We start from the raw sequence: 23,491 nt of genomic DNA, 5'->3' as shown, positions 1-23,491 counted from the left end.
AAGTCTCTTGTTGTGAAGGCTGGAAGGAAGTTGTGGCTAAGTTAAGTTTGATGTGTTAGTGTGATAACAGCTCAGCCACATTGCTGGCAGCTGGAACATTCTGAAGACTGCTAAGGTTCCAGCTAAATGCTGGAACGCTGTTAATTTTCATCGGCTGCTTGTGCAGCAGGAAGCAATCGGCAGCTTGTGTTCTTCTCCGGTGTGGCTTGAACACAAAAACATTTACAAACATTATGTTTTCTGGCCAGACCATAGAAAGCACTGCTGCATTTAGCAGCTGACTCACTGAAAAATCCCCACTTTCTTCTGCCTTTTGCTCATTTCTGGGTCAGAATGTCTGTGGCTGAAGGACAAAGTTTTTGAGTTTTCCATTGTAAGTCTCTGTTTCACCTCTAATACATATAAACACATTTTTGAAGCATATCAGAAATACATCTAGAGACGTAAAATTAAAATAAGAGTTTTGTGGTTTGTATTTCTCAGTAACAAATAATGAACGATAAAAACCTTTTAAATTTCTGCAACTATATTGTGTTGATGCAGTCAATATATTAAGTTTGTTTTGAAGAGAGATTCCTCTTTATCTCCCCAGATCTGAGCCCATGAGCTTCTTGTCTCAGGGTGAACCAGGAAAACAGCAAGCAAGGGAGGCGGTGGGTCACATGAACCTGACCGACTGGAAGAAATACTCAGGTACTCCACAGACAGTCCAGGCCTTTTCTCGTATTTGTTCAAAATGGGCCGTTTGTGGAACTGATACTTCAGTGTCCTTTAAAACGTTTTCTGAAAATACAACAGTAGGACTCGGATTTCCACAGTGACAAATGAGCTGTGTGAAATGTGGCTTTCAGGCTCTGCTTCCACATCAGATGATGAACCTACACCATCTGATGATGACGAGGGCTGTCCAACGAACAAAGACCAGCCGCATCTGCGGTTTGAGATTACCAGCGATGATGGTTTCAGTGTGGAGGCAGACAGCGTTGAGGGTAAGAAAAGTCATCAGGAATGACCTTTCACAGTTGTAATCTACAGGTCGTCCTGGATTGTGTGAAAATTACTGTTTATATTTCTGTTTTTGTAATTTTTTGGATCATTATCTTGCTGAAAAACACAGGATGGACCCACCTCCAGTCTTTTTGGCAATGTGAAACACATTTTTACTAAAACCCCTTGACATTTCTAAGATTGATTCTGTTATAAATGCTGTTATAAAAATTTATAACAGCACTTGCTCTAGTATTTCTGGGGCTTTTGCAAGAGAAACAAACCCATAACCTCACAGTTCCACCCTCAAAAACATGACCGACTCTTTTACATAGTCAGTCTAAGTTTTATGCTATACTCCCTTGATTTGTATGGCATTTTTTCCCCCTCATTCCTTCCCACCAGTGGCCTGGAAAGCAGTGGTTGATGGTGTGCAGGAAGCCCGAGCAATCGCAAGACTCAGGCCCCTGACTTTTCAGAAGATCACAGGCGCCCGCATGCTGGGGCTGGTCCACGACGCCATCGTGTTTTTGCTGGAGCAACTTGAAGGAGCCCACCGCTGTCAGCGACATACTTTCCGTTTCTTTAAACAGTTCAGCCAGGAAGACGATCTGCCCGTCAATCCCACCGGCTGCGCCCGTTCTGAGCTCTATGTCAGGTATGACTGCCTAATAGTTTCGCCAGCATTTCCCTTTTAACCTGCTTCTGGTTACATCCACCTGTTGATATATGAAAGCCAGACCTGTTTCTGCTCTTGTTTGCACAGAACAAATGCTGACCACAGAGCAGATGTGCAATGAGATGGTTTTATCCAGGCCTGGTTTCAATAAAACAAATTTGAAAAGACAGTGTTAATTTAGACTATGTGTTACATTGTCTGCTTTTACAGGAAGTCTACATTTGATATGTTCAACTTCCTGGCTTCTCAGCACAGACAGCTTCCCGACATCGGCCCATATGATGATGAGGAAGATGAAGTACTTCTGAAGTCCACAAGGTCTTGTATTACCATTGTACTTCCTTTTAGATCTTTGAGAGTCAGAATGAAACTTTTCAGCCTTCAGACATGATGGCCAGATGGAGAGCTGGCTGGTGTATTGGTGCTCACAGTTCTTGGAACACTGATGAGCATTGGCCCTCAGCGGAACTGGTTTAAACATTGGCCATTTTTAAATTATGACCAATTTTTAAGACCATCAAATGCATTTATTGTTGTACTTAAAAACAAGTTTGTTTTAGGATGTTTATTTTACACTAGCACACGAAATGTGGGTCTTTTAGTTTTGAAGTTAAGTTAGTTAATTTATAGGGATTCAACGATATAAAAATTTGGGTCGATATTTGATATAAAAATTGCAGATATGACTGATTGCCAATATTTGCGGATATTATTTATATCATATATATTTCACTACCCTTTTAACACCCCAACAACAAAAACTCTGACATTGCATCTCTGTTCAGTTAAACACCCCATCACATCTTGTACTGAATCACTGTCACATGACCAGCCCCTCCTAAAGCACAAAGTCAAAAGGAAAAAAGAAGGAAATAAGAATAAGTTGTTGCTGTCGACCCAGTTTTACTTATCGCCTTGATACCAATATGTTAAAAAAGGATTAATGTCGGCCGATACTGATGTTGATGCTGATATATCATACCCGTGTTTTACTTTTACTATTCAGGACTGAATCTTAACTTGCAGTCTGAGCTATGCTGTTTACAAAACGGCTTATCAATAAATAAAAGAATAATGTAATAGTGTTTGTTGTATGAATCACTATGGAGGGCCATATTTCGTCTCAGTACTTTTAAAAACAAACTTCTCCGAGGATGATATTGATTTTCTTTTTTTTTTCTTTTGTTTTCAGTCTGACTACAGAAATGATTTTTTAAAAATGTATTTTGCAGCTATAAGCTGAAACTAATTCTCAAATGTTTTTATGAATTCTAACATGCGCATGTTGTTGGGTGATGGATTTATTGGCTGGAAATGTGTAATGTGAATTACATCCATTTAATCAATTGGATAAAAAAAAAAATCAAACCTTTAATCAGAAGTTATCAAGATAAAATCAGCCAGTTCTAATCTTCGGTTGATTGATTGATGGATATCCATTAAAATAAATACCACAGAGTTGTATATGTCTCTGAGTCCATATTTTTTTGTTCTTTCTCTCAGACGGGCTACTAGTTTGGAGCTGCCAATGGCCATGCGTTTCAGACATCTGGAAAAGACGTCCAAGGAGGCGGTTGGAGTCTACAGGTCAGCTGCTTTTACAAACCCAACATGGTTTTATTGCTGAAGGTTGCTTTAATGCAACTTCTATAATAAACGGTGATCAGTGAAGAAGAACGGTGGCACTCAGTCAAATAAGCTTACATAGCACCAGCGGTTTTGTTTTTAATGAAACCAGGTGTCTTCCTGTTAAACAGATGTCTGTTTATTCAGGTGTTCAAATTTAAAGGTCAGCTTTTTAGTGAAGCCTCCTTCGAAGTAAGATGATAATATGCTTATGGTTTCAGTAGTTTGACATTATGTGAACTCTGCCATGACTCTGCTTCTATGGTATTTTTTGAGAGTGTTAGCATCTCTGCCACTAAATATATCCGTCCAGTATGGACATTTTCAGAAGTTAGTTTGTCCAATAAGCCAAATATTTTAATATGCAGACCATGAAAGCATGATAACTGGCATTCTATGTATTGTGCATATCTATGGATGTTAATGAGCTTACATAATTAAAACCATGAGTCAAGTCAAATTTAACAATGAGAGCATTTGAAAACAAGTAGTGCTGATCAAAGCGCTCTCTGCAGTTAAGGCCAAAATACTGAAGGGAATTGTATGACAAAAACAAGTCACATTTTTATGGTCAAAAGTGTCTCTGTTCAGTAAGTAAATACATATTTGTTCATTAAGCTTTCTGAATGTTCACATTTAAATAAAATCACATATGTTACATATATGTATAAATAAATATGACCTTTAATGAGGAAATTCATTTAAATAACTGGATTGAATGTAGTACATTTTGTAGGAGTCAACACAAGATGAAAAATTAAGTTGTCAACATTTTCTTTTTATGCAAGAAAATGTCTCATAGTGTATGTAATGGGAATAGGGCTGGATTCATCCTCAAGTACTTCACAATCTGGATTGTGAAACGTATTAATATGTCATCTAATACGTGCTGTTAGTCACGTCATTGCATTCCTTTCTGCCTTCACAAAAGAATTAAGTGTCTTAATTCAGAGGAATCTACATGGGATCTACAAGGAAATGTAAACTTTTTTCATGCAGATTCCCAAACACATTTTTTTCCTCTGACGTATTCCCCCTTGTCAATGCAGGTCTGCGATTCACGGGCGCGGTCTGTTTTGCAAAAGGAACATTGAAGCTGGGGAGATGGTCATCGAGTACGCCGGCATCGTCATCCGCTCAGTGCTCACCGACAAAAGAGAGAAGTACTACGACGGCAAGGTAGGGCGACTCTCCTCTATGACCAGCTTCAGCCTTAGGCCGATCAGGTGACGGGCCGTCTACAGTGCCGTGTGCAATGTTCTCCCCTTCAGGGTATCGGCTGCTACATGTTCCGCATTGACGACTTCGACGTGGTGGACGCGACCATGCACGGCAACGCGGCCAGGTTCATCAACCACTCCTGCGAACCCAACTGCTACTCGCGCGTGATCAACGTGGAAGGCCGGAAGCACATCGTCATCTTCGCACTCCGAAAAATCTACCGGGGCGAGGAACTCACCTACGACTACAAGTTCCCCATCGAGGACGCCAGCAACAAGCTCAACTGTAACTGCGGGGCCCGGCGATGCCGGCGCTTCCTCAACTGACGACTCGGTGGAATGTCAAGAAAGTTGAGGATCTTTGGTCACTAGTAGGCCTTAAAATTAAGGTGGCAAGCAGCGGCCTGCTCAGCCTGGAATGAGGATAAACCACTATCACGCTGACCGGATACACGTGAATGGTCAGGAATAAGTCCCGGGAAATAATGTGGCTTGGAACGTAAGGAAAATCCAACTTTTGGGACGTTTCCTGACTCACATTTCCACAGTATACCTTCTTTTATTATTAGGATTGTTTTATTTGGGTGAGGAACCTCCACATGTTCGACTGCTGCAGCAGTTGGCAAGGAAGTGGTTTTTGCTATTTATAACTAGACGTTAAAAAGCAGAAACAAAGAGGGGAGTTTCTTCATTTTAAATGGAGGATGCCAACACTCACCAAGCCTTATGTGTTTGAAGCATTGCTGGAAATCTGTCAATAGCTACATTTTGGTTCCTGATGAGTTTTGGGATTCATCATCCAGTCGTACTCACAATGTTCACCATTGCTCCATTCAGTTTTTTGTTGTTTTTTTTGGTGGTGGGTGCATTATATCCCCATCTGTGCAGTGGTGATGTCTGTTTTTTTGAGCCATACATTCACCCAATCTTGTATTTATGTGTTTTAATTTACTTACAATCAACATTTTTTTTTTTTTAGATGTAAATTTTGTTTATAACTAAACAACCATGGTGCTAAAGCTTTGAAAGCTTTATTTTACTTTAGTTGGACTAAAATGTCTTGAGAATCAGGAATTGTTTAAATGTATATTTTACTTTCCCTGCTGAGATCACGAACGTTAAACTTATGCACTCAAGCATTACTCCTAAAATCACTTGTGTGCCGAGATTTTCTGATTATCATCAATCATCAGCTCGTCTCCATCCACTCTCATCCAGTGTTCAGTTTTAAATTGGATGTCGTAATGTGCTGGTGATATAGTGTCATAAATATAAAGACAAAAGCGCTTCTCAAGAGGCAGCGTATTTGCTCTGCGTATGTAGCAAACACTACCCAAGCCAAAAGCGAAGATTTGTGGAGGGAAGAACTTTTTTAAAGTATATATTTTATTCTCTTTTATTCTTTATCTGATGCTCGATTTTTTTATTTTATTTTTTCTGGTCCTACTGCAATAAAGACTTGGCAGCCCGGCGCTTGCACACGAATAAACATCACCATCAAAACATCACTTTCTTCTTTCGGAGACCTGCTACAGTTTGTCTAGAAGTCGAGGAGAGCACTGGCGATAAAAGCATTGCTACTGAGCGCTTGCGTTCGGCTCCGGTCAGTCAGTCGGCACGGAGCTGATGTGGGGGGGGGGGGGAGGGGGGGCATTCGGCACCTTTAAAATTGAAAAAGAAAAAAAATTGTTCAATGTTGTAAGTTGTTCAGTGCTGTTAATGACTAGGCTAAAACTAAATCACGCTGTTCCACTTGTTAATCGTATTTATTCACGTTCTGATTTGTGTTTTCAATGGTGAAAGGTTGTGCTGTGTATAAAGCGGTGGCGGTCAAGTGTACTGATAGAGTTCTCCCTCTTTCCTATATATATATATATATATATATTTTATTTTCTTTTGGTTTGTTTGTTTACAGATGTCCTTTGTTTCATTTATTTACTTGAATTTTCATTTCAGGCAATTGTGTCATACATTTAGGCCTTTTATGACTTCCTGAAACAGCTTTTTCTTTTTTTTAAAGAAGTATTTTTATTCATTTTATTTTATTTTTTTATTGTAGAATACTGCCTATCTTAGTATCAGCCAGAGTTAAAAGTGAGCACTGTTTGTCTGTTGGAAACCCAATCTTCTTTCCCCATGTTTTCCGTTTTAGAGTCTCAAAGGAGTACATTTCCATCATGTTTTCTCATTTTCTCATTCGCATGACCTATGCTGGGTGTCAACCCAGATTAGCAGAGTCAGTCCTAACTCCTTGCAAGGATTTCTACCTCAGCTGCTTAAACAGATGTTTGGGAATACTGATGCAAAAAGAGACTTTGATTTAAAAACTAAAAAGCTCGATTTTAATAATCTTGTATGTGTGTGTGTGTGTATATATTGTGTGTTTTTCTTTTTTTTTTTTCTGTGTGCATGGAATGAAGGCTGCAGAAGCACTAGTTAAATGCAGAAGTTATGACCATCTCTCCCAGGATCTGTTAAGAAAGCTGTATGTTATATATACACACCTATATAAATATATATATATAAATATACATATATATAATAAATATATAAAATAGGGTTATTTTAAAGTGTAAAAGACAAATGAAAAATTGTCCTCTTTAAATTTACGTCTTTGTTACCATGTACAAATAAACCCTGAGTATGTAAATATTTGTATATACATTTCTAAACCTGTTTAATTTTCTATGCACTTTTTTTATTTATAATGTTACTTGCTTAATAAAGATGTTAAGATGTTTGAACATATTTTAATTGTTTATTGTAATACGTCAGTATGACGCTGCAAAATCACAAAGGTAATGGAGTGAAAATGGTTGTTTACTTAAAAAAAAAAGTATTAAAATAACACATGTGCCTCTCAGTATAAAAATAACAGTCAAGAATGATTGTATAAAGATACAAACAAATGCAAAAACATTTTCAGAAATCTTTCAAAATTTTGAGGGGCATTGTCGTAAACCTGCATTAATATACCTTAAAATCATGTTTTATTGCACAGACGTATATGAAAATAGCAGCACTCCCCCAATGAGCACTGAAGATGGTCACTAAAACAGTATTTTGTTTCATCGCCTTCCTTACCATCCTGCTGAGTCTGTGGTGTCGAGATGAATTTGGTTCCTAGTATGGCACAGTTCCAGTTGTTTTAATGACTGCTTTGACTGTGTCTATGGTTACGTTTATTTGAGTTCATTTCCTGTGTTCATGTCCTAATTTACGAAGAACACATCATCCCTGCACGAACGCCGTGTTCTCAGAGTTGAAAGCGAGAGAAGTGGGCCTCTGTGCTGCATCACATCTGTGTGCCAGAGACACACTTTGTGGATTATTGTTGACCACTACAACTGGAAAAGTACAGACTTATTTTTTTAACCCCCGCCCCCTTTGAACATGAGCTCAAATAAAAAGTTGGATTTAAATAAATACACATGGTGAGATTCTGCTTCTGCACAAAAGGTTCATTCAAGGTTGTTGCTTTTTGCGTCATTCCCTGGCTCGCTTGCCAAGGAATGATGCATTCAACACAGATGGACTTTTCTAGAATTTAGTCTGGACTTTTCTACATCCCACATCTTACGTGTATGGGTGGGAGCTGTTCTTGTCAAAATAACTCAAGTTGAATACTAATGTGTTTGAGGTCATATTACACCGTTCTGTTTGAAAGAACATCGTCAACTCTATGTTTAGAAAGACAAAAAAAATGTCACTCTTGTGAAGTTTTTGGAACAGGTTCAGGCCTGAGTTTTGCCAGAACGCTGATGGCGTCATTGCGATTCATTTGTCTGAGCAGTTTGGCCAGGTTGCCCACCGTCCAGTCAGGCTGCTTGCTGGTGACCCCCTCCAACACAGCTTTCAGGGGGCTTTTCGTATCCTTCATGGAGTAAGTGTAGGTGATCCAGGTGGAAGTGAAGGAGCAGTGAGACGCTAGATGCTTTGTGCTCTTTATGCCCTGCGTGTCTGGGTCCAGCAGAATCACCAACTCCTCCAAAACATCGAGATCATCCAGAACTTTGTGTAATGGTGCTGACAGGATATCGGCATCTACAAAGAAAAAAAAGAAAAAGAAAGAAGGTATTGGCAAACTATTACTATTTGGTTGTGATGTCATCAGGAATTTTATGTGGTCTCTTTTGTTGTGTGTGTGCGTGTGTGTGTGCATGTGCTTGATTGTAACTCAGTTGGTTTCATGCAACACATCTGGAAACATTTTTCACTCACTGAGCATGTCATCCAGCACTTCGCAGCTCGTCTCTGCTTGGATGGGGGAAAATCCTTCATTCTTATACGATGCCCTTCTGTAAAACGCTTTTTTACACACACCTGCGGAAAGCAAGAAGAGACGTGGTTATTTTTTGCAATGCTGGATTTTAAGTAAGGGGGTTTACAAAACCAACATTTCCGAGCATAGGTTCATATCTGCTCATCACGGACGTGAATTTACATCATTTTCCGGCTTCTGACTTATTTATTACCGGTCTGCGTTTTATTTTGTTTTTTACAGCTACAAAAAAAATTTTGTAGCTGTAAAAAACCAGCAACCAACAAACACCTTTCTCCTGAGTCATAGTCGCTCGTAAATACTCGTATTCTTAAAAAAATATATATATATTTTTATTATCACTTTGTGCAATGTACCAGTGCTACTGGCAGCAAAACCAACCCTCAGCATGATACTGCCACCATCATGCATGACCTCTGGGTCAGTGTTCCTATGTTTGAAAGCCTGAAATTCATTGTGGCCAAATAGCTCAATCTTTGTCTTGTCTGACTATAAAACGTATCTCCAGGCAGCATTTTAGGAAGCATTGATGAGGATGGTCAAGGCTCAAGCTTACAACCCTGAAAAAGTTCTACAGTTTATTGAAACGCTGTTCTGCAACACCAGTGATTCGCATGATGCTTCAGATGTCGTGAAGGGCACTGAGATAAGCTCAGCAGAGAGGTCAGATAAGACACGGCAACAGTGCATCTTACTGTGAGCTATAATGCAGTTATGAGTGTAATAATTAGGGTTAAAAGCTTGAATAGCTATTTTCATTATTCACTAGGTTTTTTTTGTTCGTTTTTTACTTTCGCTTATTTCATTCTGGTAGCAATTCAAAAAGCTTCAGAACTAGTTGGAACAATCTCCCAGTGTTAAACAATGGGAGATTTTTGGAAACACTGCTGCCTTGTAAAAGTTGAGATTTGCGTCATATTTGTGCAGTGCATTAGTAATCAGCAGTCATAGGCTGAGCAAGAGGATTGTTTCTGAAGAAAAAAAAAACCCAATGTGGTAATTCAGTTCCCATCTTCCCTTTACCACAAGGGTTTGCTCATATGGGAAGCTGAAAGTTTTATTTAACCAATGAAATGTTGATATATTAGCAGAGGATTCCTGGCTTAAACACCTGGCTGGTGTCTGGAAACCAACCACTTTAAACAAGGCATCAATTCAGCCCAAACGAGCGCACAAATACGCAGCCTGAGCACTGGGTATTTTCCCCTAAAATCCAGCTGCGCTTCAACTAGAAAGGGAATATTTGTCCAAATATGACTAACTGCGTATGTTCATAATGGACCCTGTACATGTGATTTTTGATCCATTTTTATTCCATCCTGGTTGAAAAAGCCAACAGTCATTAACAACCCAAATTTCCATGAATATCCATGAAGAAAGTTAGTAACTCGCATTGCATACCTCTTCTTTTTTTCATCATCAAAGCAAAAAGACCAGCAAACAGGAGGAGAACAATTATTATTGGTATAGTCCCTTGAAAGAATAACAGAGAGAATTTAAGTCACATTTTGGCAACAGAAAATGGGATTTGGAGACGCCAGTACTTGTCACTTACACAGAGCTGCGTGCTGCGAACTCGGTGAGACAGTTGTTATGTATGTTTCCTCTTTATTCTCCTGAAAAAAAGGGGAAAGAGAAGTTTTCAACATCACCAAAATAACCATTGCTAAATAATCTTTTCCACAAGGCAAATCATTATTTCGTAGTTGCCATGGATAAATAGTAACCCAGAAAATCCAACAGTAATGACCGTGCAAGTGAATCATCTACTTAAATTCAGAGTAACAGCGTGAGTTCCTCCAATTGTCTCTGATTATACAACTGAGTCAAACAGATGGTTCTGATTTAGAGTACATTCCTGTCTGGGAAGCTACTACGTGAAGCTTTTGGCATTGCTTAGAAGGAAGTTGATTTAAAAGCAGATTGGAGGGGGGGGACTCATTAAATGTTTATGCAAGGGGCAAACTTCTCTTTTCCTATTACTTAGTTGGATCATAACCTTATACATGGATTTCAACAACCCCGATTCTCAAACAAGACAACTGTGGAATATTAACAGATTCCAAACGTCGGGCAACTTCGTGCAACACGCGAAGCAACTCTCAGAAACAAAGACTGTTGTTTGCGTTCATCAACAAAACATATTGGGCTGTATTTGCTCCGTTTTTGTAAAAAGATAACAAATTACAGGTTTTCCTTCCTTCGAGTTTTGATTTCAAATTGAATGCGCAGGATATACCATAAAACGTTTTGAGCGAATGTTTTTTTTTTTTTCTCTATTTCATTCTAATATCCTAGAAGCAAATGAATCTGCTGCTCTAAATGTCTTTACGCAGAAAGATGCGTAAAAATAACACATTTCATGGAAACATAGATAAAACTTCACAACAGTCATGTCGCTGGGGATTTTTTTTTTTCATGCGTGGGCATATTTCCTACTTATTTCCTGCACAAACCAAAATAAACTGCAGATAAAGTGACGATCGGAAACATTACCATTGTCGCAATGCTGAATGATGTTGCTGCATGGGTGGTTGTGGATTTCTGAGGAAGAAGCAAACGTTGATGTGATGCACGATAGAGATAAAGTAAGTCAAAGTGAACCAAAGATAACGGACTCACAGGGAGGGCTGTCGACTCATTTCTTCAGTAATGCAGAAGCAGAGGAAGACCAAAAAAAAAAAGAGAAAAGCGTTTATTTACTCTGCGGAAAGTTTCACATCGAAAAATCCACTTTGTTGAAAACAGGCGCGATTGTAATCCAAACACAAAAATGCAAAGAAGTTGCATTTACCTGAGAAATAGCTCTGCTGATCGTAGTTTTCTTACCTTATTTCCTGACAAATAGTGTCGGATATTGAAGTGCAGGTTTTCAGTACAGAAGTGTCAGGAGAACACGTAGAACATTGCTGACAGTAATCCTGGCTGCCGTCGTTAAAAGTGTTGGGTTTGCATTTCTTGTGAGAGTCAAAGTGGAACCCACCTTTATCGTCGCGTCCACAATTAGGTTCAACTTCATATCCTGCATAATATAATATAATATAATATAATATAATATAATATAATATAATATAATATAATATAAATTATGCATACCCGCTATTTTTTCACACGGGTCACATTGTGTCGCTGATCTGTTCCAGAAGGTAGTTGGATCTTTGCAATTGTCCGAGAGAGCCATCTTCTGCACTCTGTTTCACATGATGTGTGAAGAATCGTAATATTTTATAGTCGAAGGCGGAGCATATGGTGACTTATAGAACACTTCCATTCTGTCGGAAAACTGACCACGCCTTAATGCCCATAAAGAACCCGGAGGAACTTCTAGTAAGATCTCACACCTCATCAGTGAGACTCTCACATCACATGAGGTTGAAGCTAGATGTTCACTAACACTATAGAAACGGACACCCTTTCCCCCGACTGTTTGAAATTAAATTCTCATTTTAGGTCAGTTAAGACTATACCAAAATTATTTCTATTTGCTAAAAGGAAGAATAATACTATAATACTAGCATTGTTAATGTGTATGTCAGGGTCAAGCATTTTGGATCCACAAGCTTCTGTTATTGGTTTGCTGATGTTTTGATTTTTATTTAAACCATTACTCTTCCTGACAGAATTGGTATAATTACGCAGGTTTCAGTTACCCACACATTGGGGTGTGTGGGTGTGTGTGTGTGTGAGGTGGGGTGTGTGTGTGTGTGTGTGTGAAACTGAGATCTTTGTGATGGCAATACCACAGCAACGACTTTGTTGTCCTTTATCCATGTTGTCACATGTAGAGAAAAAAAAGAGGAGTTTTTTTTTTTGCTGCAAAGTGTCTAATGTCAAAATAATATAAAAGAAGTTTAAATGAAAAGATGAAACAAGTTAAAGCATATTAACAATTAAGTCAAGGTTAAAAACGGGCGAAATTTTACAGCAAACATTTTATTGGCTAAACGCTGCTCGACTTTGGCTTGAGTCACATAGGCACATTTTTGGAGGCGAAATTTGACAGATGATTGTTTTTTTTTTCTGGCAAATCTAAAAGAAATTTATATACATAATTGCGCAGGATCAGTATTTAAAGTTATAAATTCATTGTTTAAAAAGTCTGGTTCTAATGTGATTATTTTCTTTGTTTTGACATCTTGGTAGTCTTGACTCATTCACAAAGTAGCTGAAGACATTCTTATAAAAATGTGATAAACATTCTAGATGTTTTTAATTATATGTATCATTAAAATTATTTATTGCCTTGTTTTATCAGTTTTATGCTCCTACTTTATGAAGCACTTAATGACTTTTTCTGTGACAAGTGCTTCATTAGTTACAATTTACTGACTAGCTAACTGGTGAACGGTTCTGTTTATTTTGTATTGGACCTAGATTTCTTAGAAGAAGGATATAATATAAATATGGTTTGTAAAAGTCCAACTAATAACAATGTAGCGAGTTTCTGCTGGGAACCCCCCCCCCCCAAGGTGGTCAGTCTGACCTCATGCTGTGGTCCCAGTATAAGGTGTAATAAAGTCACTATAGGGGGAAAACCAAGCTGCTGTTAACTGGAAGTGTTGTGCTTGATCACCTGATTCAAAAGGAAAAAGGACAATCATTTTATTTTTATGTTCATTAAATCCTTCAACGATTAAACAACACAGGCAGTGAAACACATGCTGCCAATATAAATACTGTAATATTTATATACATAACATTAAGTTGAAGTTTTTTATTTATTATATTGCTAGAATTGGTTCCTTTGTGATCACTTGTTCTAAACTTACATTTGTCATTCACTGGTCATTAACTGTGAATGACCAGTTAATTCACTTGTCATTCACCATTGTCTTTTATGGAGTTTCAGACAATATTTTATTCACACAGTTGTTGACTGGATAACAGTTTGTGACCTTTAATCAATTCCATGTGAACTTTGTTTTCATTAACATAATTTTCTTGGAGCTGAGACCAGAACACTGTAGTGTCTTCAAGGTCTTCTACTATCAGTAGGTCTGTTGCAATTAGCTACAAATAACACACACTTTTGTAATACAGTTCAACAAATTGACATGGGTAGAGGCTAACCTGTCCACAGTATTAGCCTATGGCAAATTAGATTGTGTTGCATGTGGTCAAGAATAAACTAGACTTTGGTCTTGTGCAAATTAAAACTGACTCCAGTTTCTTTCGTTGGAATGCCAGTAAAAGAACTGGCAGATGGAAAAGCTAAAAGTATCCTCTGGTATATTTCCAGGAGGATAATTACTTTGAAGAAGCATGCATTAAACTAACAATACAAACAGTGCAATACAGAGAGACATCATCTTGACAATGGTATAAACCAGAAATCTGCAACCTCTGGCTAAAATAAATAATGAAATAAATTCATAACTTCAACAAAATGTATTTTAAATTCCGGCACAGAAGAGAAGGGTTTATTTGTCTGCATTAACACATTTAAAGTCATTACAACCACATATATTTACATAAAGAGGCAACCAAAGAAGTTTCCCTTTTCCTTTCAATCAATGCTGCCTCCTGGTTTGAATTAGGAAAACTTGCAACTACGAGCTTACTTATCCAGCTCATGTGGAATCAAAACTTTTTCTAGATATTTTCTGACCAATATTGCCATCACTAAAATACTCTATTATATCATTATTATACTAAATGATACAAAAAGCATGTTTGTAAGTATGTTCATAGGTATGATTAACTTTGCTCATCTGTGTGTGAAAATATATGGCTTGTCTGAGTAAAGAGAACATGGTTGTACATACTGAGAAGAACGTTTATGACCAAAAGACAGCATATAAGAGGGTAATACATCAGGCAAGGTTGTAACTTTGGAAATGGCGTGTAATAAAATCCTTTTACACCTGTTTTGCTGCACTCAGGTGGGGGTCAGTGGAAAGTGACTCTGTTTATCTGTGGCATGAGGTGGTGTGACTGTGCATAAAACTTAGTTGTTTAGGACATCACTATACTGGCCTGTTTCCTCACAAGCAAGAATAAATTGAGAAATTGTCTCGATTGTCTTGTTTAAAGTTAAGTTGTTCTTACTGCTGCCAGTTCAATAACCACAGGCCCGTCCTGCATAGATGTTGTATAATCGAAGGATAGATGATCTACTCTGAGGGATACAGTGAGAGTACTGCTGAGGCAGCATAAAGCAGGAGCTTAACTCTAGCTCGAGAAGATATATCTGTAAAGCCTTTCCTCCTACTGTTAGCGGCTCATTGCCACTAAAGGTACACAAACTTTAGTCAGTTCATCTCAGATGGGATTTATAATTGCTAAACTTGTGTTTAGGTCACTTTTAAGAAGCTCAGATGTAGTTGCTGGCATTGGTCAGGATGCTGGAACCTAATTGTATTGCTGTTTTTTAATCAAGCAAAGAACTTTGACAATGACATCATCATGATCATACTTTGCTGCTAGTGTTTATTTTTGTCCCGTTTCTGTGATGCACCCTGGCGCAAGAGAAGACAGCAATGTGGAGACCACCCAGTGCTGTGGATCGACGCAGGTCCGGACAAAAGGACAACAGACCTCTACAACTAGTCACCCACAGTCTATTATGGTGGTCCATTCCATGCCAACAGGGGAGAAGATTCATTGTGAGAGCTACTTGATAAATGTAAGCTGTATTCTATTGCTATTTTTTGTTTTGTTTAAAATGGAAGCTTGAATTAGTGTAGTTCTTGCTTTAATCTTAAGAGTGTTACCATATCTTAAACAAGATCCACATATTTGTGGTACATGCCGCATATTTAATAATATAATATATCAAGTAATGAAACTACACAAGTGATTAAAAATGTGCACAAGTTCTCTATCTCAACTCTCTTAACCTTTCACCGATTTGTACTTATGGGTTGTCAATTTGACTCAACCTGCTGACATTTCGTGGCCTGTAAATAAACCATGAATTCATGAAGCTGAACCAGCTTATTTCTCCTTTTAGTCAAGTAGTTTGTTAAATTACGAAACCCCAAAATGTCAAAAAGTTTGTATCTGACCTTTATTTTAATCAAGTCAAAGGTAACATTACTGATGCATCGTTCCACAATTTTCTTAAAATCTAGTGATCAAATGTTTACATTGGAAGAGCACATATACGAATAAGAGATGAAAACAATAAAAACTTGTGGTGGAAATATTTAAATAATCAATGACTGTGAGATTTCCATAGAGTTTGGAAAGACTCATTAACTTACTGGCAAAAGAAGAGTGTTGTACCAGAACTGGGAAAGGGCTTTATGGGGAGAGGTTCTGCAACATCCTTAAAAGTACAATAAACATAAACAGTTTCATTATCTTCAAAGAACACTCTGCCTTGAAAAATGTCCTGTCCAGTTCCTGGGCAGGCTCTTCCTTAGGTCACCTTAACCTTCACATGGTCGACACAAACAACTGTCCTGTAATGTTAGTTCTGTGAAAAAATTGTGTTAGGCATTAATAAAAACACTTTATGAAGATCACTCAAATCTCCCTCACAATATTATTCTCTGTTTTGCAGAAGAAAGTAATTTGAACTTTGAATATTGACAGGAAAAAAAAACTCTTAAAATTGTGTCAAACTTTTTGACTAATTTTGTTTCTGGATTTTTTTCCTTAGTAATTGCATTTTGAAACAATTTTCTCAAACAGCAATTGCTCTCAGACATTCGAGGGCAAGGAAGTTTAACCACTTAAACTTTCTTGTGGGAGAAAGCAAATTTTTGTAGCCAAAATTAAGTGCAGAGAAACCAAAAAATGCATGCATAAAATGGCAAAGGAGAGAAAAAAACCATGCGCAGCAATAAAGCTGTAGTAAATTTAAATGTTCAGGGAATACTACAGCTTTAATACTATTCCCTGTTGTGTGCAAAGAAAACAGGGAAAGTTCTAAGAAAAGTTAATGGCACTTTCCTTAGAAAGTTTGAGGCACTGTAGTGCGTTGAACTCAAATGCACTCCATGATCTTATGGCTTGGCCGTAGTTCCAACAGGAAGCGTATTAACTGTGTTTATTTTCCTTAGACGAAGCCGGACAGAGCTGCACTTACTGACACCGTGGCAGAGACTTCTCCTAGTTTTGCACCGACCAGAAAACGCTACAAAAGCACAACGGATATTCCTTATCGAGGCAGTATTTGCTTGCTACCTCCCTGCGCCCCTGGAGTCACAGATGAAGAGCAGAACATCTGGCGGCGCTGTTCATTGAGCGAGGCCAACAATGTCTCACAATTCCGTCGTCATGCCCTCAGTGTCCCCAACATGGGCTCTTCCAGTCCCCTTCATTTCACCCACAGCAGCCCTCTCCACACCAACCCACTCTCACCAGCACACAGCAACATATCTAGCCCTGGAAGGGAGATGGAGAGGCTTGCAAAGGCTCGAAGTAAACTCCTAGAAAGTGAAAGCAACCAAACACCCAGACTTCCTCCTGAAACCAGAGAGCAACTTCGCTACGTGTCCAAGGATGGAAAGTGCAGAGTCAATCTAGGCCACATTGATGAAAGGGGGCGTTTTCTTTCTGATATCTTCACCTCTTTTGTGGACCTCCAATACCGCTGGTTTCTATTTGTTTTTATGATGTGCTATATTACAACCTGGTTCCTATTTGCTGGCCTTTACTATGTTAATGCATCCATTCGGGGTGACCTAGGTCAAGAACAACCTGGTGGTACAACTCGGAACCAGTATGTAGGCCAAAATCACTGCTATTTGGGAATAGATGGTTTCATATCGGCTCTTCTGTTCTCCGTGGAGACACAGCGTACCATTGGTTATGGCTCACGGACTGTTTCCCCCACCTGCCACGAGGGTGTGCTGCTGGTCATGATGCAGTGCATCGTAGGCTCCATGATAGATGCTCTCATGGTGGGCTGCATGTTTGTGAAAATATCTCGTCCCAAAAAGCGAGCCGAGACGCTTCTTTTCAGCCGGACGTGCGTCATTGCAAACCGCGATGACCAGCTATGCCTGATGTTTCGCCTTGGAGACCTGCGCGAGAGCCACATGGTGGATGCAAAGGTTCGAGCAAAGTTGATTAAGTCCCGCCAGACAGCCGAGGGGGAATTTCTACCACTGGAGCAGACAGAGATTGACCTCGGATATGAAACTGGATCAGACCGCCTCTTCCTGGTTGAACCTCAAGTCATTCAACACAATATTGGTGCAAGCAGCCCGCTGTGGGACCTGGGCCCGGAGCAACTCCGACGACAGCAGTTTGAGATAATTGTGATATTGGAGGGGATAGTCGAGGCCACAGGTCAGTAACAATTAACTCCAGAGAAAGGACAAATAGAGTAGAATCTTAACATTCCCAACATTTATTTTCCATAGTAATTAAAATTTTTTCTGTCTTTTTCTCCCAGTTTGATTTTTATGTCTATCTTCTTTTGCAAAAATACCTTATTAAAATCAAAGGTTTACTTAGTCAGTAAGCCAAACCATCACAGCTTATATAAAGACTCACCTGTTTTATTGCTAAGCTATTGTAGTAATACTAAATTTCAGTGACGTGCGGTGAGGTTCATAGCTGGTGAGGCACTGACGTCATCAGAATCAGATTTGCAAATAGATGCATAGATTGACAGCAGTTTACAGGTTATGTTTCACTTCTGCATTCTTACACATACAAACTGTAGCTCACAAAACACACATTTCCTTAAAAAACAAAACAAAATAAACAAACCTTTCAGCTCCGGCGTTGGTCTTCCTTTGGTTATTATCTCCTGCTTCGATTGAAAGTCCACTTGAGAAAACTTTTTTAGTGTTGTAATGTAGTCATCCATGTCGAAAGTCGGGATAAGCGAGAGGAAAAAAATCACCATCTCTATTATAATCTATCGCTGCACTTGACTTGCTTCCCGAATCGTTTAGCCTAGCTCGCTGTCACTTACTCGGCAGTTGAGGAGTGAACAAGACGAACGTCTGGGATCTTGAGCGCCCCCTGCCATGAGGCAAGAGAACTGCCTGCCTCACCTCGAACCTGTTCTCTGCCGTTTATAATCGCTCATTACACGAAACACGTTACACAAACACAGTTGGTGACAAAAAGCACTGTACATTATATACATAAGCTAAATTATTGGAAATAAGTTCACATATTAAATTTGTTTAAACCATTTTATTGACGCCGTACAGCAACATGCTCTCTCCGCTTAGCAGCCAGCGCAGAGCCAGGGGTTGCGCAATCCAAGGTGAGGCAGAGCTCGCTGCTGCCTCACCGGCATCGCTTCCAAGCATTTGAATGGGAAAATAAGAAAATTCAGCGATTTTGAACAAATAAAAATCGAAATTGGTGAAGCTACATGAAAAATAAATATTTTTTAGTACAAACCACCGGATGAATATAACAATTTAAATTACTTTATGATTATATATTTTCTTTCTTTCCATGATGGCTGGTGAGGCACTGCCTCACCTGCCTCCCCTGACCGCACGTCACTGCTAAATTTCATAAGCTCTTTAAAAAAGTTTATGAATATATATGAATTTTTGCTTTGTAACCGAACCAAAAATACCAGGTGAGATGCAACTGGCGTTCTGGAACCTCATTTTTACTGTCATTCTGATGAAATCCATTACACTACATTTGTATTATGTCCCTGAGGTTGTTACTTTGCAAGACCAATTTCTCTACAACTGCAGATGCAAGCATTTGATGTATGTTTTTTACCATCTTTGTCATGTGGATGGTTTTTTATTTTTATTTTTTTTTGGAGATTAGCTTGAGATCTAAACAAGGCTTCCCATCAACAATTCCTTTTGATTGCACTGGATTTTTGTTTAGGACTACCAGAGTAAAGAGTGCTGAATATATCAAGTGCATGCCACATTTTAAAGATTTTAATTCTAAAGAAATGTTGAAAACCATTACATCTCTCTTTCACATCACACTTATGCACTAGTGTGTCATGAAGGTTTTATAAAATACTCCCATGATTGTGACTACAACATTACAAAAAGTAATGAGATTAAAGGAAATAATTTAATAAGGCATTATCATTGTTACAGTCAAACTGAAAGAGTCTCTTCTATTCCAAGAGTCCAGACAATGTTAACTTTCTACAGACCACACACATATTTTTACTAGTGAGATGCGAGATGTTGAGGTTTGGCTCTGGGACTAAATCCTTGAATTCTCTTTGGGACACTGGCGTTGCCGTGGACCCATTGACTAAAACCAAACCCAGTGGCCAACATTTTGAGTCTGATTTATAGAATTGCTCTCTGTCCAATAAAAAAAAAAAAAATTAGACTCTTTTAAAGAAAATAGTTTTTCATCACTTCAATCTGTCTTGTTTTTAGTTTTATTTTTGCGGCAGTGTTTGACATTTGTAAAAGTGAGAGTCTGAACAGACTGCAGTTAAAGAGGCCATTGTTTTGGGTCTGGCAGCTATTACTTCCGAAGTCTACAAAAATGTGGATGGCTTCCAGACATGAATTCCCATTGCACAAATCTCTTGACACCAACCAGATTATTTCCAACAAAACATGAATAACAACAGTTTCAAATGTCACATGCTTTGTAACGTTTCTGAAACACATTCACGTAACAATTTCTTTGATCATTTTAAATGAGTTTTTTTTCTATTTTAAATAACTTATATCTCAAACATAAAGTGACTTAAATGTGAGCAAAAATATGAGCCATTTGTTACTCATTAAATAAAATATGTAAACAAATTGCATTTTCTAACAGGAAAAAAGTTCAGCCACCACACCTCCTAAGTACTGTAGTTACATTTGGTTGAAATAATATCATTGCGATACTTCTTGTATTCTTCTACCAGTTTTTAAGGTCGCTCCAATCCTCAAAGCATGGGATGATATGAGCTTTGATTATAGCCCCAGAACCAGAGGATTCTTATTTCTCAGCCAGTACTTGGTGGGTTCACTGGTTTGTTTTGGGTCACTGCTCTGTTTCAGGATCCAGTTCTGCTTCAGTCTTATGTTCTCACATTTTCCTCAAACACCCCCTGATATTTGTAATTCACTATTGATTCTGGCATGTTGAGATTGCCAGATGTTTCTAAAACCATCTAAAACCATCACTAGTGACATGAAGGTTTTTTCTTGGAAGAAAATGATAATTTGGTTTACATTAGACATGCCCTCTGTTCCTATATCCAAATAATTACATTTTAGACTAATTTGTCCAATGAACATGATTCCAGAAGTCCTTGTCTTGTTATTTCAGACAAACTTCAGTCTGGTCTTCATGTTTTTCGGAGAGGTTAAAATAACTTCTCCCATGGAAATTTCACTGCTGGTTTCTGTAATGGGCGGTACGCTCATTTATTAAAGTAATTCTTTCAGTCAAGGCTGATGGTTTAGAGCTATTGAAAACCAAAAACTCACATTCCCAAAGATAAAAATATTGCATCAGACCAATAAAAAAGGAATTTAATGTAGATGTGTTATATTACAGCAAACACAATCATTAAAAAAACGAAGTTATAGAATTTAATTAAAGTTTTTGCCTAGATTTTGTTGTTAGTAAAATGTTAATACATTTTACTTTTGTTATATTTTTATCACCTACATGTCAGATTTTATTTGTTGGTTTTGCTGTTTTTTTCTAAGTTATTATTTAAAGAGATAAAATCTTTCCATTCAAACACAAGTTTGTTACGTAAATACCGATTGCATCCTAAAAGCCATACGGTACTTGTCCTTTGAGTGGGCCCATTTGTACTTTTCTCATACAGATTTGCTCCAGGTAAACTACTGAAGATGACATCATTGCCATGATTATCAGTAATTTCACCTTCGTTTTCATTTGTTTTCAGCGTCATCATACAAATTATGTCAGATTGAATCAATTACAACAGCAACATACCTTTGCAACAGCAATGATACGTGTCCAGCTGTAATTTTTTCAGCCTTAAGCAAATGTACTGTACATTCAATGAATAAAATGTTATGGCATCGAAGTAATAGGATGTTTACGCAAAGTACTGTGCAGTGAAATTCAAACACATAGCGACATCTTGTGGAACACAATGTGAATTACACTTCTTTCTTTCCTTTTTTCTTCTCTTTTTTACAGGAATGATGTGCCAAGCCAAAACATCTTACATAGAAACAGAGATTGAGTGGGGCGCTCGCTTTGAACCCTGCATGACGCTGGAGAAAGGCTCATTTCGAGTGGATCTGCGTAGGTTCCACACCACATACAAGGTACCGCTTCCAAACTGCAGTGCCAGTCAAGCACACCAGCTAATGGTTCTGGCAGGGTGCAAAGTCCAAAGCCACACCACCTGCGGGGAGTGGGATGCTTGGGCAGAGGGAACAGTTGTAGAAGACAAAGACAAGTCTCCGTCTAACATTCGGTTTACCATAGGTGACATTCAGGAGGAAAGAATGTCAGAAGGTAATGAAAGTGAAGCAAGTGCTAAGCAGATGCTATGATAGAATGTTTTACAGGACTGTTAACTTCCTCCTCCTCACTTTAAATATGCATAGACCCATTTATTAATAAAAACTCAATATCGGCATGTAACAAAAGAAAAATAAAAGGCAAAAGCATGAATAAAATCTTATATTAACAAATTGACTGCGTTTCCATCCCCTTCTTCATCTCTTTGGAAGCTAACAACCTCATTTACGCATTCATTCAAACTAAAGTTATTTCAAGTTTATGTGCTGTGTGTTTTAGATGCAGTTTATGGTAACAGTGTTAGAAGGCTTACCACTCATAACTTATTCAACATGCGTAAAAAAAAAACTAATTCTAGATGTACAAACTGTAGCAAACCATCAGCTTAGCAGAGAGACTAGACTTTATTTTTCAGTCATGGATGTCAATTTTATCAGTCAGATTTTTTAAAATTACTTTTCAAGATAAAAATATTGCTTTTTTGTGACACTTAAACATTTTAGAGAAACAAAAACATTTTATTTTCAAAGATAAAGGCAGTTGCAGGCTGCAACGCTAACCAAATCAACCTGACCCTTTGTAAAAAAGTAATGGTCTCCTTTGTTAAAATAATAAATTACTTGTGATTAAACACAAGTAAACACTGATTAAACACTGAGGCCTTCTATGAAGGATTTGTTAAAGAGCTTTAGTGAACAAACAAGATCATAGACACCAAAGAAGGTGGTAGTGAGGTCAGGGAGAAAGTTGTGGAGAAGTTTAACTGCAGCTGTTGATGCCAAGGGTCACATTAAGAAGATTAATACAATGGAGATAGGCTTTGAGTTATACTGTATGTGTCACCAGATGCTTTTGTCTGCCTACCCTGAACTCTTTTGATCATTCAACTGATTCAGAGGATTGTCACTGTGACATGAAACCAACCCTATTCTTAAAAAAAAAATCATTGCTTGTCTCACTGGAATCAGGCTTTGACCCCCATTAGCTGTTCAACAGGCAGTAAATGCAAATGCTAGTAAAGGCCCTAGACACACTGCATAACCAAATACACACTCAGCCACACACATCCTCTCGCACAAACTCCCCCTAGTTTCTGAGAACATCTCATCGCCACCACAAGCTTAACAGGCTGATAAAGACATTAAGCATTTCTACACTATTTAACTAGCTCACCACAAATAAGCAAAATAGCTTTTGACGCATTACATGTGATTTGTCTGATGAGAGTAAAACCAAACAGTATCATTTAAATAAAAACACTGATGATTTTTTATATTTTTTCTAACAGAAATGACAGTAGGATCTGATCACCTAAACTTCCAAGTCCTTTATATT

The 23,491-nt window shown here is 38.2% G+C and overlaps 3 protein-coding genes across 10 annotated transcripts in view; 2 read left to right on the top strand and 1 right to left on the bottom strand.

Annotated features, from left to right (window-relative positions):
• kmt2bb (lysine (K)-specific methyltransferase 2Bb) overlaps nucleotides 1-6,523 on the top strand; it is a 32,383-nt gene extending 25,860 nt beyond the window's left edge. For all 6 annotated transcript variants that reach the window (XM_032554192.1, XM_032554222.1, XM_032554215.1 and 3 more), the window contains 7 exons: nucleotides 593-693; nucleotides 852-989; nucleotides 1,393-1,645; nucleotides 1,877-1,984; nucleotides 3,170-3,253; nucleotides 4,342-4,471; nucleotides 4,564-6,523. In XM_032554192.1, coding sequence (XP_032410083.1) covers nucleotides 593-693; nucleotides 852-989; nucleotides 1,393-1,645; nucleotides 1,877-1,984; nucleotides 3,170-3,253; nucleotides 4,342-4,471; nucleotides 4,564-4,839 — 1,090 coding nt within the window. In that variant the 3' untranslated portion in view covers nucleotides 4,840-6,523. The remainder of the gene's footprint in view (nucleotides 1-592; nucleotides 694-851; nucleotides 990-1,392; nucleotides 1,646-1,876; nucleotides 1,985-3,169; nucleotides 3,254-4,341; nucleotides 4,472-4,563) is intronic.
• Nucleotides 6,524-7,349: 826 nt separating this feature from the next.
• On the bottom strand, nucleotides 7,350-12,026 carry igflr1 (IGF-like family receptor 1). Of its 3 annotated transcripts, XM_032554254.1 has the most exons (9): nucleotides 11,891-12,020; nucleotides 11,778-11,816; nucleotides 11,624-11,631; nucleotides 11,417-11,438; nucleotides 11,291-11,338; nucleotides 10,350-10,410; nucleotides 10,196-10,267; nucleotides 8,734-8,835; nucleotides 7,350-8,556 (listed from the first exon to the last, which is right to left on the bottom strand). In XM_032554254.1, the coding sequence occupies exons 2-9, from the start codon at nucleotides 11,811-11,813 to the stop codon at nucleotides 8,219-8,221; spliced, it is 687 nt and encodes a 228-aa protein (XP_032410145.1). In that variant the 5' UTR covers nucleotides 11,814-11,816; nucleotides 11,891-12,020; the 3' UTR covers nucleotides 7,350-8,218. The 3 variants fall into 3 exon arrangements, with proteins under 3 accessions (XP_032410145.1, XP_032410132.1, XP_032410140.1); XM_032554241.1 differs by having other exon boundaries at nucleotides 11,624-11,816; nucleotides 11,891-12,026; XM_032554249.1 differs by lacking the exon at nucleotides 10,196-10,267 and having other exon boundaries at nucleotides 11,624-11,816; nucleotides 11,891-12,026.
• A 2,289-nt stretch (nucleotides 12,027-14,315) lies between these two features.
• On the top strand, nucleotides 14,316-22,457 carry kcnj20 (potassium inwardly rectifying channel subfamily J member 20). Its single transcript, XM_032554232.1, has 3 exons — nucleotides 14,316-15,419; nucleotides 16,804-18,037; nucleotides 21,827-22,457. Exons 1-3 carry the CDS (start codon nucleotides 15,246-15,248, stop codon nucleotides 22,186-22,188), a joined length of 1,770 nt encoding a protein of 589 aa, XP_032410123.1. The 5' UTR covers nucleotides 14,316-15,245; the 3' UTR covers nucleotides 22,189-22,457.
• The last annotated feature ends 1,034 nt before the right edge of the window (nucleotides 22,458-23,491 follow it).

The sequence above is a fragment of the Xiphophorus hellerii genome, chromosome 3, assembly GCF_003331165.1.
Source record: "Xiphophorus hellerii strain 12219 chromosome 3, Xiphophorus_hellerii-4.1, whole genome shotgun sequence".
Taxonomy (NCBI): domain Eukaryota; kingdom Metazoa; phylum Chordata; class Actinopteri; order Cyprinodontiformes; family Poeciliidae; genus Xiphophorus; species Xiphophorus hellerii.
Note: the sequence above shows the minus strand (reverse complement) of the source record. Positions and strands in the feature narration are given on the sequence as shown.

Bases quoted from the DNA above. Each gene is read 5' to 3' on its own strand.
- kcnj20 (XM_032554232.1), top strand. From the start codon at position 15,246: ATGCACCCTGGCGCAAGAGAAGACAGCAATGTGGAGACCACCCAGTGC. The intron at 15,420-16,803 runs GTAAGCTGTATT...TATTTTCCTTAG, and splicing joins GTGAGAGCTACTTGATAAAT to ACGAAGCCGGACAGAGCTGC. The intron at 18,038-21,826 runs GTCAGTAACAAT...TCTTTTTTACAG, and splicing joins GGGGATAGTCGAGGCCACAG to GAATGATGTGCCAAGCCAAA.
- igflr1 (XM_032554241.1), bottom strand. From the start codon at position 11,975: ATGGCTCTCTCGGACAATTGCAAAGATCCAACTACCTTCTGGAACAGA. The intron at 10,411-11,290 runs GTAATGTTTCCG...CCTTTTTTTCAG, and splicing joins CATTCAGCATTGCGACAATG to GAGAATAAAGAGGAAACATA. The intron at 10,268-10,349 runs GTAAGTGACAAG...TATTCTTTCAAG, and splicing joins TTCGCAGCACGCAGCTCTGT to GGACTATACCAATAATAATT.